Source organism: Lissotriton vulgaris, chromosome 1_1 (genome assembly GCF_964263255.1).
Source record: "Lissotriton vulgaris chromosome 1_1, aLisVul1.2, whole genome shotgun sequence".
NCBI classification, from domain to species: domain Eukaryota; kingdom Metazoa; phylum Chordata; class Amphibia; order Caudata; family Salamandridae; genus Lissotriton; species Lissotriton vulgaris.
Genome location: NC_141685.1, coordinates 830,638,069 through 830,655,589, shown reverse-complemented (window position 1 = coordinate 830,655,589; position 17,521 = coordinate 830,638,069). Strand labels below are relative to the sequence as shown.

Genomic DNA, 17,521 nt, shown 5'->3' with positions numbered 1-17,521 from the left:
CTGTGGATAAATGCAAAAATGCCAATCTACTGTCATCTAGACAAGGAACTCGAGGCCCCTCCAATAACCTCAAGAGAAATCAGAAACCTATACGTAATCATGGATTCAGACATATCCTTGATACCTCATTTCAACAATGCCACAAATTGTGCCATGTACAAAATCAAAACACTGCGTCACATCTTCCCATGCCTTGGATACCAACAAAGTCTACACATCACCATCTCCAAGCCTTACTATGCTAAAAGCCTATACCTTGGGGCACAGTGGTTCATATTAAGCAAAATACAAATCAAAAATTCTGCCTCAAGACTCTTTCTCCACCTTCACCCAAGAGAACACATGGCTGCAGTCATGCAATCGCTCCACTGGCTATCTCTAGGTATACCAATAGAAGGGCAATGTTCAAAGCACTCTGCATTGCCCACTGGGGCGCCCAAAGGAAAGGACCACGATACCTCCAAGTAAAATTCAATCTATACCAACCAAACAGGACTATGCGCTCCAGGCTTGCATCACAAATCATCATCACACCTTAACATTAGAAATCTGTAAGAGGCGCTGCTCTCAGTAGAAGCCACCCAGATCTTGAGCTTGCTACCAGCCTAGATTCAAAGCATCCAGAAACATATACACTGCAGAACACACTTGAAAACATGGTTATTTCCAAGATAACTACATCATCCCGCTATCCTAGTATTGAACATCGAAAAATAATTGCATCTTCATGTTAAATGTAGATTTTACAATTCACAGATATGGAACAACCCAACCAACGCAATACTTTCGATATCCAGGTAAGCTGCAAAGGGCTTGACCTATGGTTAGCCTCGATTAACTTTAGTAATGCAAATTCATATATAACTGTTCTGGCTCAGACTATTACTAAAACTATAATTCTCAGCAGTCAAAGGCCAACTATTGCTTACTGCTCTTACATTTTCATATGCAAAAAGAACAATTGATGGACAGAATGCTAAACAATATCAAACATTCACCCCAGTGCAGAGATCTGGGCCTAAATCTATTGTGTTTTTTGCTGCTCATGCCATTAAAGTTTAAACCCAGGCATATGCAAATCAGTCTTGACCCTGCTCCCCATGGAATCAGCCCAGCCGAAACTTCCAGGCTAGGTTTTTCCTGGACCAGAAACGAGCATCCTGGGACTGGTTTCGGGGTACTCACCCCTCATCAGCCAGGCTAGCTTGATTGAGCTGCGTACCAGAACACTATAACTGCACCCCAGTGGTCCTCATGTACGACATGGAAACACTTCCAACATAGGATCAAAAAAACACCCTTCTAACTACACATCCTATGTGGTGTAGCTTGCTGGCCATGTAGGGAAGCACTTTAGTGCCCCACACAAATGTAGGAAGTGCTATATAAATGATTTAATACAATACAGTACAACCAATAACACATTGGAACAGGAAGAAAGAAGCATTTAATTCACCTCACCTCAAGACAGTTCAGCCAATCCATCCAATGCAACCATAATTATGGCTCCTCTGACAAATACATCAGGAGATCTTGGAACCATAAACAAAGGAACACGTAGAAGGAGTCACACCATCATTATTCAGCAGACATCTTCAGAAAAGATTTAAAATAGCCACGAAGATGCCTGACACCACCTTTGCTGATGGCTACACAAGTCTTAAAACAGGCTGGATGAAAATAGACCTTATTTTCTTTTATTGATGCACCTGAAAATAAATGTGCAAACCTAAGTTTTGAGAGTTCAGTATTGCAAGGTGGATACAAGATCAATGCAACAAATAGTTCAAATTCCCAGAAGTGAAATGTGTGCTTTCACACCCGTATGATGTTCAAAATAACTCTCACATACACAGCAGGACTAATACCAAGGTCACTAAGGAGTACCGTAAGATCTTTCTGCTTTTACCCCAAGAGGAGCAGCCATCTTTTAGAGCATACCCAGCCAACTTCACTCAGCTCTCTTTTCAAGCATTAATGTCTGCTGTCTAGGAAGATCTTGTAGTAGTCCTCTGGAGGCCCTTTTACATTCTAGAATAGGCCCACCCTGCCCCGCTCCCAATCCCAATTCCCTGGACCCCATCCAAATTACACTACCAATTTTTGATGAATTTTGGAGTCTATACAATCCTTGCACAGGTGTAGCTGAATTGAGCACTTTGGTGCCTTCAGCAATGTTTGTTTAGTGCCCATCCTGTTTTTCTTGGGCTCAAGTATTCGTAGAGCCCTGATGATGATCCTTATATCTGTCTAAAGGATTGAAACATCGACTAGTTCTACAGACACAATTTGTACAAAAATGGACCATGTTGTTTTTACTTGATACACACTCTTGATCACATATTGTCACACATGTATCACATGTATGAAAGCACCAAGCACGTTTCTCACCACACACCCATTTCACCGTCACATTGTTTTTAATGTTTTCATATAGCAAGCAAACGCTTACCCAAGGTCCCAAGCGACAGTTTGGTTCCCTTGTTTCCAATAACCTATTAACAATGCTTTTTGGAACTGCATTGAAATTCAATGTATCAGACACTCCAGTGCACCCTTGCAGGTTAGAACTTTGGCACCCACAAAACAGTACTGAAGTGCTGACTTTCGTGGAGAACATTGCAAACATGAAACATTTTGAGTTTTTAAATTTGATGGTCTTCGAAGTATAACTGCGTCTTGTCTCAAACACCTTTCCTTAAAATATGGGATAAGGTAGCTTCCTTCTTACATTATAAAGGTACTATTAGTCACTGAGGAGTTCAGTTGCAAGGCCTTATAAGGTCATGTAACTCTGGGTGACCTGGATTAGCTTTATAACATTCGGCGAAGGGTATTGTATTCTATAATACATGATCACACCTTTGCAGGGTGATATTGAACACACCAATTGCATCCAGTAATTTGTTGCAAAAATATATTATATGCAGTTCAATGCCTTTCACTTTCAAAATTGACTTTGATTTATACTATGTGGTAACATGCAGAGAGCCTGGCTTTCCAGTAAATGAACCGTAGGAGCAAATTATAAATATTCTACCATAAACATCTCCTTTTTAGGTCTCTATAGACTGCTTTTAGAAAGACCGCTTGTCAACCATACCAAAAACCTACAATGGGCTTTGTACCAGCCCATTTTTTTCCGTTGTTTGGACTTTCCTGTTACTCTCATTTGCTTGCTTCTTATTTGATGAGTTTCCTTCCTCTTCTTGTGTTTGTGCTTTCCTTGGACCCTAGCTTCTTTACCATCCTTTTCACTGAATGGCTTGTATCCTTTCACAACTCACATTCAAGAAAGTACTTTTTTTTTTCTTTTTCACTCAGCACTCAATGACATTGCATGCGTTTTCATGCTTACTTCCTCGTGTGCTGCTTCCCATCGCAAGTACCTGCTACCCAACGTTCAGAGTTGTGCGCCACCCTTCCCAGCTTATTTTTAAAAGCTCACATGTATATTTTTGCAGCAGCATGAGAAAAGGAAAGATGTTTAAGGGTTGTTTTTGTTATATCTCCTTCATTGCAATTATCACAGACAGACCTTGATACACACAGGCTTTTATGGCACTGGGTAAGGGGCTGGCTGCTGCACCTAATCAACTGGCATTTGAGACACAGGGTGTATTTACTAGCATGACTGAACAAGCATTTACAATGCAATAGGTCTCGCAACTGCGAGTTTTGGAGCTATTGGCATTGTAAATGGCAATGCCTTTTGCCATTGTTATTTATAATACCAAAAGCAACACCCATTGCTTTGCATAGCGCGGTGTCCGTGAAGACGGCCCGCGCTCATTAAAGTAAAAAAGAGAAAGGAAAAACAAGTATTCTTTGATGCAAAGCTATTTGCTGTAACACTGTTTATATAAGAGCAACTCCTCCATCAACCTGCACAGTCTATGGTGTTATACAGACGCAAATAAAAAACAATAACATCAGAAAATATGCCAATTCTATACACGCTGACTGGACCCAGGGGCTTAAAATGGGAGTTATCTCCTCGAATGTCGGCAGGGAGTGGGGACGTTGGCATGTGTTCACTGCTGTGAGAGAAACACGAAATACTCTTTCACGTTTTGCCTTTAAAACCTGCAAGAAAATCTTACAGCGGGGGAAACTCCATGCTTTTCACGGAGTGTGCAAATAACCCATTTACATTGCTGTGGGCCAAGATGAAAGTGAGTCGTTTAAACAGAGCTTGCTGGCTTCACAGCACAATGGCACTTTCACAGAATTGTGAAGGAGCCCCTCCTCAGCTGTTCCGGTTGTGTATGTGCTTCTTCCATGCGGCAGCTTAACAAACCCACCTGGGAGGACAGCGCTTGACCTATGACCTTGTGACTCTGGCTCCAGAGCAGCTCTGCTGACCTGGTTTTGTGGCTCTAAAGCAGCTCTGCTGACCTGGTTTTCTGGCTCTACAGCAGCTGTGCTGACCTTGTTCTCTGGCTCTACAGCAGCTCTGCTGACCTGGTTCTCTGGCTCTAGAGCAGCTCTGCTGACCTGGTTCTCTGGCTCTAGAGCAGCTCTCCTGACCTGGTTCTCCGGCTCTACAGCGGCACTGTTGACCTGGTTCTCCTGCTCTAAAGCAGCTCTGCTGACCTGGTTCTCTGTCTCTAGAGCGGCTGTGCTGACCTGGCTCTCTGGCTCTACAGCAGTTATGCTGACCTAGTTCAATGGCTCTAGAGCAGCTCTGCTGACCTAGTTCTCTGGCTCTACAGCAGTTCTGCTGACCTAGTTCAATGGCTCTAGAGCAGCTCTGCTTACCTGGTTATCTAGCTCTACAGCTGCTCTGCTGGCCTGGTTCTCTGGCTGTACAGCAGCTCTGCTGACCTGGTTCTCTAGCTCTACAGCAGCTCTGCTGACCTGGTTCTGTGGCTTTACAGCGGCTCTGCTGACATGGTTTTCTGGCTCTAAAGCAGCTCTGCTGACCTAGTTCTCTGGCTCTACAGCAGTTCTGCTGACCTAGTTCTAATGCTCTAGAGCAGCTCTGCTTACCTGGTTCTCTGGCTCTACATCTGCTCTGCTGGCCTGGTTCTCTGGATCTACAGCTGCTCTGCTGGCTTGGTTCTCTGGCTCTACAGCGGCTCTGCTCACCTGGTTCTCAGGCTCTACAGCAGCTCTGCTGACCTGGTTCTCTGGCTCTACAGCATCTCTGCTGACCTGGTTCTGTGGCTCTACAGCGGCTCTACTGACCTGGTTTTCTGGCTCTAAAGCAGCTCTGCTGACCTGGTTCTCTGGCTGTAGAGCGCTCTGCTGACCTGGTCCTCTGGCTCTAGAGAAGCTCTGCTGACATGGTTCTTTGGCTTTGAAGCAGCTCTGCTGACCTGGTTCTCTGGCTCTAGAGCAGCATTGCTGACAATGTAAATAAGTTTTTACTAAAATGGCTGATAGAAACGCAGGTGTGCAAGTAGAAATTTGATGGAAAGCATGTACAAAATACTAATAAAAAGCATTTGGTTAAAAGAAATGTCAGTCAGAACTTTATGGCAGGAAGGTATACATGAAATGTAAAAGTCCGATAGGTGGTGTGTGCCAATAATTTAATTTGGTTTTGATTTACGGACCTCGTAGCAAACATTCAGTGTCTCCTAAAGATGTAGGAGAAAGCAAAAACTGCCTTGGCAGGAGTTCTGAGCAAAATGCTTAACTACCTTTTCTCAGTTTGCTGCATCTTGAAATAAGGCAATCCTGTAGACTGATGATGACATTACGCAAATTTGAATGTGGCTTTGCCTCTGTATAGTGTGCTCCGAAGCGGATGGGGGGATCAAGCGAGGAGAGCCTGCCCTTGCAAAACAAAGTCTGTCGTAATCCCCCTGTCCTCCCCATGCGCCTCTGCGCTCCGTGCCTGCTTCCCAGCTGTCCTGACGACTATTCTTATCTGCTTATTAAATAAACAAGCAGATAAGAAAAGTCTTCACGGCAGCCGCAAAGCAGGCAATGGTGTCCAGAGGGGCCGTCCAAAAAACAGACAGGGCGGCAACCAAAAACACTCTTTCCAATGGGAAGCCAGCGTTAACCATAAACGCTGACACTACCCAATGGAAAAGAGGGGCGGGCTTAGAGTCCCCTTTAGAATTTTTGTTTCTTACAATATCTCTCGCAGAGCGAGAACCGCTTTGCGCTCCAACGACCCACGAGACCTAAAACTAAAAAGGAGATGTCTCTTGGCCTGGATACCAATTTATCTCTGCCTCAGCTAAAGAGAAGAGAAAATGTATACATTTTCTGTCTTATTGAAAGTAAATTAGGCCCTGGCAAGCATTTTTCTTTACATTATTACTCTTCTTATTCTTTTTAAATTATGTTCAGAGTTTCTGAGTGAAAAATTAACAGGTCCATTTATAAAACTTGAAAATATTGAATACAATGCATTGTTTGAGATACCTTGGTATATGTGTTTGCTTTCCTTCAGTATTTTGAAATTTCTTTTAAATTGATATTTAAAAAAAAATGCTTTGCATAGAAGAACTGGCAAGGCCAGTAGCATGGCACTCACATTAGTAAGAGGGGACCTATTGCCTTTGCCAGTGCTTGTTGCTATTGACTTCTTATTTTAGGGAAACCGGTCAGAAGAGCTGAAAATCTAGTTAGTTTTCCTACTTTAAACAGCATATCATATTCATTTCAGTGCCCTGTCTTTCACGACGTCTGATGGCTGTGATAGATGGCGTTATATCACACCTAAACTATAATAGGTTCTTACAGGTCAACAGCTACGTTGTTTTCTGTTAACAAGTGACTAGTAATGTCCTAATTAGAATGTAATAAAACAATTAGAAATAGGTTTTTATAAAGAAAATCCATGTATTTTATTGATTTATGACTTGTTATATGTTGCAGAAGCAGAGTAGATTGGATGTTACTATTATGCAAGAGTCAGTGCTTAAGCCTTACTGTCTTTAACTTTTCTTAAATGTAAAAGAGGGGATCTTACCGTTCACCTTTAGTTCAATCTGGCATAATTTTCTCAATGAATAATTCACACTGGAGTCATTTATCCTGCTACAGTACTGTATCATATGCTGTACTTTCCTCATTGCTTGATACACCAGTTGGTGTTATTCCTGTTGAGGTATAATACACCTGGCAGGATAATCATCCGCTGCTGCTGAATGCTCAGAATGGTATGCAGCCTCTTTAGGCTGGCATCACAGTGCAGCTCTCTGCAAACCTTCTGTTAACAATTCTTTAAAATATATATAAAGTAGGCTTTGGCTCCACCCTCAGGATTGTTTCTCTCTGACATCATCATTTTGACTGTTTGGTGTAGCATTGATCCTACAGTGCAAAGTATACATTGCAATACACAAGGGACCATTTTACATCTCAAAATAACTCTGAATCATTATATACTGATTTTTTTATCTTGTATATGCATTGTATACAGAAAGCATGTTTCTGATTTGTTTTTTTGTAGCAGTAGGCCTTGTTAATAGTTTAGTCAGGATTTAAAATGCAAGCCAGACCTGCTGCTTTTGCCAGTGCTTGATTAATGAAGGTCACTATTTTCTTCAGCACATCACAACTTCCCATGTCTCGCTTGTATGATGACTAAATATGCATCCATAAATCCTACTTTTCAAATGCACACTTCAGCTCTAGTACAAATTGTTTATATAATGTAGCTGAAGTCTATCTTGTATAGACACAGAACTGGCCAGATGTGCTTTTTAAATGCTCATGGTGGCTCTATTATTTGATTAATAACAATTTAGGGACATGTCCAGATCCTGTTTTCAGAACTCTGTACAACAATCCCTTTCTCATCAGAGGACGTGGGAGAATGTGCTTTTTAAAATGCACTACTTGGTACCTCACAGATTCGTCCTGCTCATTTTGCTCTCTCCAAGACTGCTCTGTGGAAAAATGTTTTCTAGTGCTCTTTCTCTCTTTCTGGCATTGCTGCACTTTTTTTAAAGTCTTGAGAAGCACCAAGAATGTCCATGTATGGGTGAGATAAATAAAATATTACTTTGGATGTAGCCGACTTTTTTTTGCATGATCTTTATAGTTTGATTTTTTTTGCATTGCTTCTCATTTTTCTCACGGTTTCTGTTGTATTGTTTTGCAGCATTTATATAGCGTTTACTGCTTCTCTGTTTTTATCCTATGTGCAAGTAAGTGTTTTCACACCCTGCGTGATGACCACCAAGGAGCAGTTATCATGCTGTGAGACGCAGCGCAATGGATGATGATGACATGTGAGAGACAGACACGCAGTTTTATGGTTTTCAGTAAGCTGGTAGCTTTAAACAGCTCTGCAGGTCTCTTTACTGTACTTCTTATGGCATATTTGCTAGGTGGTTACTGCACTGTGATGTTCAATCTTGGATTTTGTGATTTGTTGTGGTCTTGGGAGGTTTGAGGAAGAGGGAAGTGAAGAGATTCGTTGGGCTTGGCTTTTTATTATCATCCCATACCTGAGTGTATTTGTGAAATTTAAAATAGTGATCAGATTGTATAGATATGTGGGACCTGCAGTGGTGGACTGTATTGAAGCCCTCTGCATTGTACAGCAATGTATGATAGTTTATTTGGTGATGCTAGTGATGGACAACCCTCATAGCAGATATGCTCAATGTGAATTTAAGAGGTATAAGTAGACTTTACTTTTCTCAGTTTCTATTTTTGATAAATTCTGGTGGGGTTTTTCCAGTGTTTTCCAGTGATTTCAATAACTTAGAAAAACAGTGGTTATTAGTGATTACACATTTTGCGCCATTAAAAACAGAAACCGTTGCTTTCCAGTGTTTATGGAAAGGGTTGGTATTATTATTGTTTGTTGTACAGTGTATATGAGATCCAAACACATTTTAACAAATCAAACTTACTGTAGTACATCTTACAATATTTCTTTAGTGAGTCTATTGTCATGCTCGCTCGCTCTTTCCTTCCTAAGTAAACTTTTATCTGTGTAAAGGCCCTCTCAAAATTGGCCTTTGAGACAGGCAACACCAAAACAGCCAGCACACAATTTCCTTGATTTGGCCACTGACATAGCTTTCCATGCCAATACTGATGCACCTCAAGATTGCAATTCTTTGGGACAGGTTCTGCCGCATATGTGTTGAACTGGGTGCATAGGCCGTCCGAGTTATTGAAGTGGTAGTTATTGAAGTGGTCAAAAATTAAGCAGTACTTTTCAAAGTCCGAGAAAATTCCCCTTTAAGGAAGGAATCTAGAACTTGTGCCACAGTACGGGTTCATTGACTGTAAATGCCATGGTAGGTGAAGGAACATTTCTGTACATCATTGCAAGCCATTTCGCATTCTTTGGAAAATAACATTTCCGGAAATGCTCCTCAACTGACAAGCATTCGAACATGGAACATGTGTCAGTGCCAAAGTCACTAAACGTGTCGACCAGCCTACTCTCAAGGAGATGGTTCACATCTCCACCAATTACTCAGAACACTTGGTAGACAAGGGTGTTTTCAGACTCTAGTTTTTTGATTAGGTTCACTACAGCAGTCATTTCTTCCTGTAAAAATCTGAGAATGTAGTAGTGTCCTTTTTTTTCACATCACTATGGATATGCAACTGAAGCTCCTCAAATGTATTGCCTTTGGCATCATCACTAAGCAAAAGGTTTGTAAACGGCCAACACATGGATAATATAGCATTTACACCCTCAAAGACTCAGAACCACCGGCTAACTCACACAGTTAGGATGACTCTTTCTTTGATGCCACACAAAGCACAAAATTACAAATATTTGGTTTTGGTTCCCGCACACAATGAAACCGTGCTCCAGAATGGACTACAAAGCCAATAGCATTCTCCATTAACTCAGAAGATTGTAAAGATGCTTTCAGCATACCATCTAGCTAATGGCACAGATCTCTTACAGGGAAGCACTTCAGCTCAGGTATCGATTTTGACAAGTCAAAACACAACTTTTTCATAAACCTAGCTGAATCACTGCAAATAGAAACAATATCATGCCAGTCCTTGCATCTTTAGACCAAAGACCAAAAAACTGAAAAAAAGAAGAAACAATATTTTAGTGATATCCCTAAACAACAAAACTCAGCAGAATAATGTTAGCCCAGACTTTCCTGTTGCTACCTTGTATAACAAAGTTACATTGTATTGGCCCCTTTAGGAAGAAATAAAAATGACTCTTTGGCTCTCCTTTTCCTTTCTTTGAATTACGTTGTTTGTGCTTGTGCAGGTTTTTATCAGTGTTTATACATTTTCACTGGTGAGGGCTATTTCCCTTTAAGTGGGGTTTTATCAGTTAATATAGGGTTAAACCCAAAACAGAATAACCAAGGTATAAGATACAATTTGCTGCTGACCGCTGCATATTATGGTCTTATTATTACTGTAGGCCATAACTGTTATGTATGCAAGTACATAACCATAAAATGTCATGGTGAACCATAGGTCAGCCCCCCTTAGTTTATCTGCATATCTAAAGCAGGTTCATAGTTTAGTTGTTTCCATTTCATGCGATGAAAGGTGAGGATTGTGCATGAGGGTACAACTGTTTTCTTGTCTCTGTTGCGGGGATGTAGATGATGCAGGTATATAGGAAATAGCCATGTTTTCAACTGTCTTCAAAAGTCAGTATGCTTCAGGGTGCTTCTAATGTTGGATGGTAGTGAGTTCAAGAGCTTGGCTGCATGTACTTGTCCCTGCTGAGCATTTCTTATGGTAAGGTAGTATGATACGTGCTTCAAGCATGGGCCCAGTGTTCTGTTTGGTTTGTAATGCTTACCTTGTGCCTCAGATGACAGAAGACCGCTTATTTTGCAACCTACCTTCTCTCATTTTTTGAGTTATTTAACTATTTTTGGGGCTTAGATTGGAGATGAGGAGACCTCTGTTTTTCAGTCTTCTCAAGTGGTTGCAGCACACACAATAGTGTATACCCCCAGTAACTACCTAGCCTATGTAATCACTGGTTTTGCAATTGACATGCTGCATACTAAACAAGAAGATATGTAAACCATTTTAGTAAAGTCATCTAGACTCTCATCATCCCATAGCCCACTCATTCCCTCAATATGAGTTGGCCCATAGTTCCAGCTCTTAATACCTGACTTGGTATTAGCAATATCAGGGATAGTGTTAATAGCAGTAGAGTACGAGTTATACCACGATAAGCCCTTAAAGAATGGGGAATAACATCAGAAATCTGTATTATTGTCCCAGTTTTTGCATATTTCCGCCAAACTACAACACTTGCAATTACAATTCAGCTGAAAATGAGAGTTTACAGCCAGAATGGGACTTGTAATAAAAGCGTAAGTCTGACACATTCTCCTAGCATAGGCACATTCCTTCAGCTTACAAACCTGTGGTCTGCGATGGAAACCGCTGACCCATTTGAAAATGTATCCTAGGGCTACCAAAAGTGCTGCAATGCCATACTACTGGTTGGTGTGTGCTATTTATATAGGGTGTAAACCAAAACTCCTGGCATTCCACAAAAATAGAAGTAGTAACTTAGTAGAACTTACCGAAATTTGCCAAGATAGATGGGGAAAACTGGCACACTAGCCATCCTATATTTATGTATGCAGAATAAAAGTAACTACATATGCTGTCAATATGACTCAGTAAGGTAAACACTAGCTGCTGACATCTGTTGTGGTTTGCAGGTCATAGGACTGAAGCACAGCAATGCCCACTAAGTCTGCCATTCAACATTGAGTTGGTTTATGAATGGGGTACCATAAAATTGGGTAGGAGTAACAGCTTTTATTTATAGTGTTTACATTTGGCAAAACTGAGTTAGGAAATGCTAATTGAAAAGGTATTTTGTTAAGCATTCCTGTCAAATAAATTTTAAATCTCAGATTGACTGGAGCCACTATGGATTGTCCCTTTGAGTGTTTTCTGGTATATCATCAACTCATGGCCATTCTCCGGTGGATTGTATTTATTTTTTCCTTCCACTTGAATGCAGAGTTCGTTACTTGGAAGGCCTACAACTGACATCAATCAGCACTTTTCACCTTGTAGGAAAATGTTTTTTTGCTTATTTATTTGAACTTACTTTAATAGATTGTCCGCTTTGTTCGTGCCCTCCGTTCTGAGGTTGGACACTTTTAAGTATCGCATGTCGGGTTAGTAAGATAAGTTACACTTGGCCTGGGCGATACAAAATGCATCATAGCCAAAATATGTTAACGTGTAAACATTATTTCCTGTCATTTCCTGTTGCTGGCCGGTCAGCTCCGGGTTATTGCCCTGCAGAGTTTCATCCACAAGCAGCTGTTGGCTGACGCGTTGTTTGTGGCCAAGTGAAATGTCTCACTTTCTGTGAAAGAACAACTTGCCAACTTTCCAATCTATTAGTCACTAATATGTGAAGCAGAAATGGATATACCTAGTGTCCAAGCGACAAGAACCGTCTTTTCTGTAACATTCATTTTGGAAAACTCATTTACTTTCTCTTTTTCCAGGAGAACCCCTGCACAAGGTGCATATCCAAGTGCTGTTCGTGCTGTCTCTGGTGTTTTGAAAGGTTCTTACAGCATTTAAATCAGGTAAAGTGGCTATGATGTCATTCGAAGCACTATACATTGTAAACAACACCCTAGAATATAGAACAGCTGCTGGTTGTGTTAGGATTACAGCAGCCAGTTTGTCGCACTCGTCAGTACTTCATGTATGACACCATCATTTTCCACTGATCATGCTACATTCAAGCGTTCTTTCAAATATGCGCTATGAGGTCACACTGGTGGCAGACGCGTGCTGCAAAATGTCATATTTCAATAATATTAAATCTCAAATTGACTCAGTAAAATGCTTTCTCAGCATTAAAAGAAAGCATCAATGATATTGTGTTTTAAACTTCTCTTACAAAGTGGGCAGCCAGTATAATATTATAAATTACTTCCTTGCCAAGGAAAATCTACCCTGGCCTGGCTCCCAAATTTAAGTAAGCCGAAATGCATTGTATTAGGTTATAAACATTATTCTCGATAACACTGCTGAACACCATTGCAACTAGGTTAATTATTATAGTAGGCCTACAAGATGTCTGTTCTTCTAGATGTTTACTGTATTTAAAAAATCAAAGAAAGGGTAAACCTAAAACATTGCATATTTAGTGCATCGTTTGTTAAGAGTTAAAGTTATTGCTAAGGATTGAAGCAAACCCACGGCAAGCAGTTTTTCTGTCCTCATCCAGGCTCATCCTGTTGAAGTATCATCACACTCCAGTCGAACTCTACCCATTGTTTCAGATGGCATTTTCACACAATGTTAAACATACCAAATTCGACTGTGAGCAATTTCTCATCAGAAGTACTCTTTGCAAGCTGGCATCGTCAGCCAAATAGAGCATAAGTTATTCTACTATGTTATGCTCTTCCATAAGCGTCAATTAATCAAAATGCCCGGGGTAGTTTAAGTGGCATCACACGCCATTTGACCTTTTACTCCTACACGCATGCTTACACATACACACACGTTCACATACCATACCAAACAATGTAATGACAGGCCGTACCCCACCATGCCATGCTATACAATGAAAGGCCATACTATACCATTCAATACTATACAAAGACAGGCAATACAATACCACACCGTGCAATGACAGGCCACACCACACACTACGATACTATACAGTGACAGGCCACGTCATACCATAGACAACGACAGATCATACCATACTGTACAACACAATGCCATACCATACTATACCATGAGAGCTGAGACCATACTATACAAGGACAGGCTATACTATACCATACTATACGATGACAAAACTCACCATACCATACTATACAATTACAGCCCAAACCATACCACATTATACAATCACAGGTCATTCCAAACCATACCTTTAATATACAATGATACACCATACCCTATCATACATTAACAAGCCATACCATACTATGCTATACAATGACAGGCCGTACCATCCAAACACCGGCCATCGTATAAAATACTATACAATGACAGGTCATGCCGTACTATAAAATGACATGCCATACATTATTATATAAGCAAACAATATCTCAACCGGTATTATTGAGAAGGCTAGTTACCAAAAATTGCACAAAACATTACAAGGAAGGAAGGTAGGGAGATTCATAGTTTTTTTAAATGTGCCCAAGGCATCATGTATTTAAAAGAGTAAAAGAAATTGCAGAACAATTGCATCAAGGCCTGTGGAAGAAATGGGAACAGGTGTATCAGTAGTGTAGGCAATTATTGCATAAGTAACCCGAAAACTTTGTGCACGCAGGTGCTCGTGACACTCAAAGGTGGACAGCGCAGGTGACAAGTGAAAAAACAGCGACGACGCAGGTTGGAAAAGTGACAAATATATACAAAAGGACTTGTGGTTTATAGTTAATTGTCTGCATAAATGTAACACATTTTTAAGCTTTTTAATGAACCATAGTGAAAAGGGCGCCGGAAGTTGCGCGGTATGTCGACTGTGTTTCGATCCTAGCGAATAAGGATCATCATCAGGACCAGGTTACTGAATGAAGGTGGTCAGGGTGGTGGGGGGAAAGGCGGAAACTGGGTACCTGCTGGTTAGCCAAGCTTGAGCACATGGGAGGAAAGTCAATCCTATGGAAGGGAGCAGGAGTGAAACACAAAGGGGGGAAGAAGGTCCGGTTCGGTTGGAATCCGGGGGTCGCAGAACCGATGGGGGAAATGAGTATCCCGGGGCCTGAAGGTAGTCCGATGCCATGGGTCAGAACCCTGATCCACAGGTGTCTGTCAGGAGGAGCAGCTAGTGGCGGGTGGCAAGATGGATTGGAGATGAGGCAGCCCGGGCCCCTTTCTTCCACAAGCCTTGATGCAATTGTTCTGCAATTTCTTGTACACTTTTAAATACATGATGCCTTGGGCACATTTAAGCAATCTATGAGTCTCCCTACCTTCCTTGTAATGTTTTGAGCATGCTTGGTAACTAGCCTTCTCAATAATACCGGTTAAGATGTTTGTTTATACTTCCTCACCCATATCTCAACCTGGTCTATGGGTTTACTCCTGTTGTGCATACCTATATATTATTATATGACTGGGCATACCATATTATTCATAGACAGACCATAATATACCATACTATACAACGACTAGCAATAAAATACAGTACAATACTATACAATGGTCGGACTTACTATACTATAAAATTGCAGGCCATACTATACTATACAATGACAGGTAATACTGTACTGTACAATGACTTGGCACAGCTTTTACCATGCAGTCTTTACCATGCAATGTCTTTAGCACACATCATTTAACCTGCATGCCTCCTTTACATCATATGTCTGTACCACGCAAGGTAAGTGTGTGTGTGTATATATATATTCACTGAACCATTGGTGTGGGTCTCCCTTCCATTTTTACTGTTGCCTCATGTATTTTTCCTGGTATTAGATACTTTGGGCACTGTGCCACTACTATTCCATGCCACAGTGCAAGTGCTCCCTACTCTAAATTGATGTATTAATCAGTGGTTCCATGTTTGGCTATTTGGTTTACTTGTCAGACCCTAGTCTAGTATATTTAGTGTGCCCAGGGCGTGTAAAGCCAAATGCTGCTGGTGGGCCTGCAGCACTGTTTGTGCCACCCCCAGAAGCAGCCTTGTAAAATGTGTCTACGGTCTGCAATTGCAGAGCCTGCGTGCAGTCTGGTACTGTCATGCTGACTGGGCAAGTGCACCTACTTGCCAGTCCCTAAACCTTCCCTTTTCTTCATATCAGTCACCCCTATGGTAGGCCCACGGGCAGGGTGCATTGTAAGGATAAGGTAGGACAAGCCCTGGTGTGTGTGGCCTGTCCTAATAGTGAATTACAGCCATTTAAGTTTTTCACTTTTGCAAGGCTACCTGTTCTCCATAGGCCAGAATGGGCTGTTAGAGTTATTACATTTTATAATCCTAACTGTCTCAGAGAACATGGTAGAGATTCGAGTTTAGTATGCCTGAACTCAGAATAATAAAATACATCTTTTAGTAAAGTTTATTTTAATATTCTGTGTTTGCAAATACCACTTTTAGAAAGTAGGTATTTGCTTGTCTAACCATTCAAACCTGCCTCTGCTAGGTTGTGTATTCCTATGTCTGGTTTTGTGAGTGACAGGGCTGGGGAATTCCAAGAGACAGGCTGAGTCACCCAGTGGTGAATAGAGAGATCTGCATCTAGATGGGAGGGAGGAGTTGAACCTCAACCTTGAATAGGGCTGTGCCTGCCTTCCAGAATGCTGGCTCCACCCCCTGGGGAGAGGCTGATGTCTCTGCCCTGCACACTGAAAGAAGAGAAGAGTCCTGTCAACAAAGTGCTCCAGGACTGTACTTGCCTTCCACAATGTTGGCTCCACCTCCTGTGAGGCGGCTGATGTGCCTGCCCTGCACTGTGAAAGGAAAGGAGAAGTCTGGTAAACAGAGTGCTTCAGAGCTGGTTTGGACTGGGCAAAGGCCCCTCTCCCCTCAAAGAACAAAGGATTTTGGGGTATAAATATTGGGACCCTGGTCCCATGAAATTGTATCACTTTGGACTACAAGAAGAAACCTTTACTGAGGAGAGGAACCTGAAGAAACGGAAGAGAGACTATTCCCAAGCTGAAGTGCTGCTTGGGGGATTGGCCTGCAGTGGTTGCCTTACTGCCAAAGGAAGGAGAAAGGAACTTTGTGTACTTTGCTTTCAACTTGTGAAGGATCTCCAAGGGCTTGGAAAAGAGCTTGCCTCCTGCTAAAGTCTCAGGGACAGCAGACATCACCCCCTGGTTCCCCAGAGTTCTTTGGAAGTGCCTGCGGCTGTTTTGGGCCTTCTGAGGGACTGCGTGTCGCAAGGAGCTGGAAGCACGACTCAACGAGAAGAAGCGTGTCGCTGTCGCTGTGCCTGCCGTCGCAACTCCGAGGGAGGGAGTTGCCGCTGGAACTGTCGCACTGCACTGCATTGGAGAGAAGTGTGCCGCAACGAAGAGGAAGCGTGTAGCCGTAGCTGCTGCTGCCGTCACAACTCCGAAGGAGGGTGTCGCCGCTGTAGTTGTCGCACTGGACCGCATCAGAAGAAGCATCTCGCAACGAGGTTGGAGCATGTCGCCGTCGCTGTGCCTGCCGTCGCAACTCTGAAGGAGGGTGTCGCCGCTGGAACTGTCGCACTGCACTGCATCGACCAAGAGCACCTCACATCCCCGAGAAACGCGCCGCCGTCGGAGCTGCTGCCATCGCATCTTGAATGTCACCACTGTAGTTGTCGCATCGAGCGGAAGCTTCACACATCGTGGGAGAAGAGCGTCGTCGCTGGAGCTATTGTCGTCGCATCGTAAGGGTGTCGCAGCTGCAGTCCACGCATCGAACCGAGAACTTCTCGCATCCCCAAGAAGCGTGCCGCATCTGGAAGATCTTCACGTCTTTATTTCCTTGTATCTGAACTTTGCCGCATTTCCCCTCGCTGCGACATTGCTTGTCGTGGAAGCGCAAGGCAACTTAAGGTACATTGACGCAGAGTGTCGCATATAAGAACTGAACTGAACTAAGCTTAAATCTACCATCTTAAAGTAATCATAGTGTGTATTTTTGTCGTTT

General features: G+C 42.1%; 1 protein-coding gene across 2 annotated transcripts in view; it reads left to right on the top strand.

The window, feature by feature from the left end:
• The window catches only part of SLC44A3 (solute carrier family 44 member 3), a 530,813-nt gene that overhangs the window by 495,245 nt on the left and 18,047 nt on the right, over window positions 1-17,521 (top strand). For both annotated transcript variants that reach the window (XM_086957367.1, XM_086957377.1), the window contains one exon: window positions 12,417-12,500. In XM_086957367.1, the coding sequence (XP_086813493.1) occupies window positions 12,417-12,500 (84 nt within the window). The remainder of the gene's footprint in view (window positions 1-12,416; window positions 12,501-17,521) is intronic.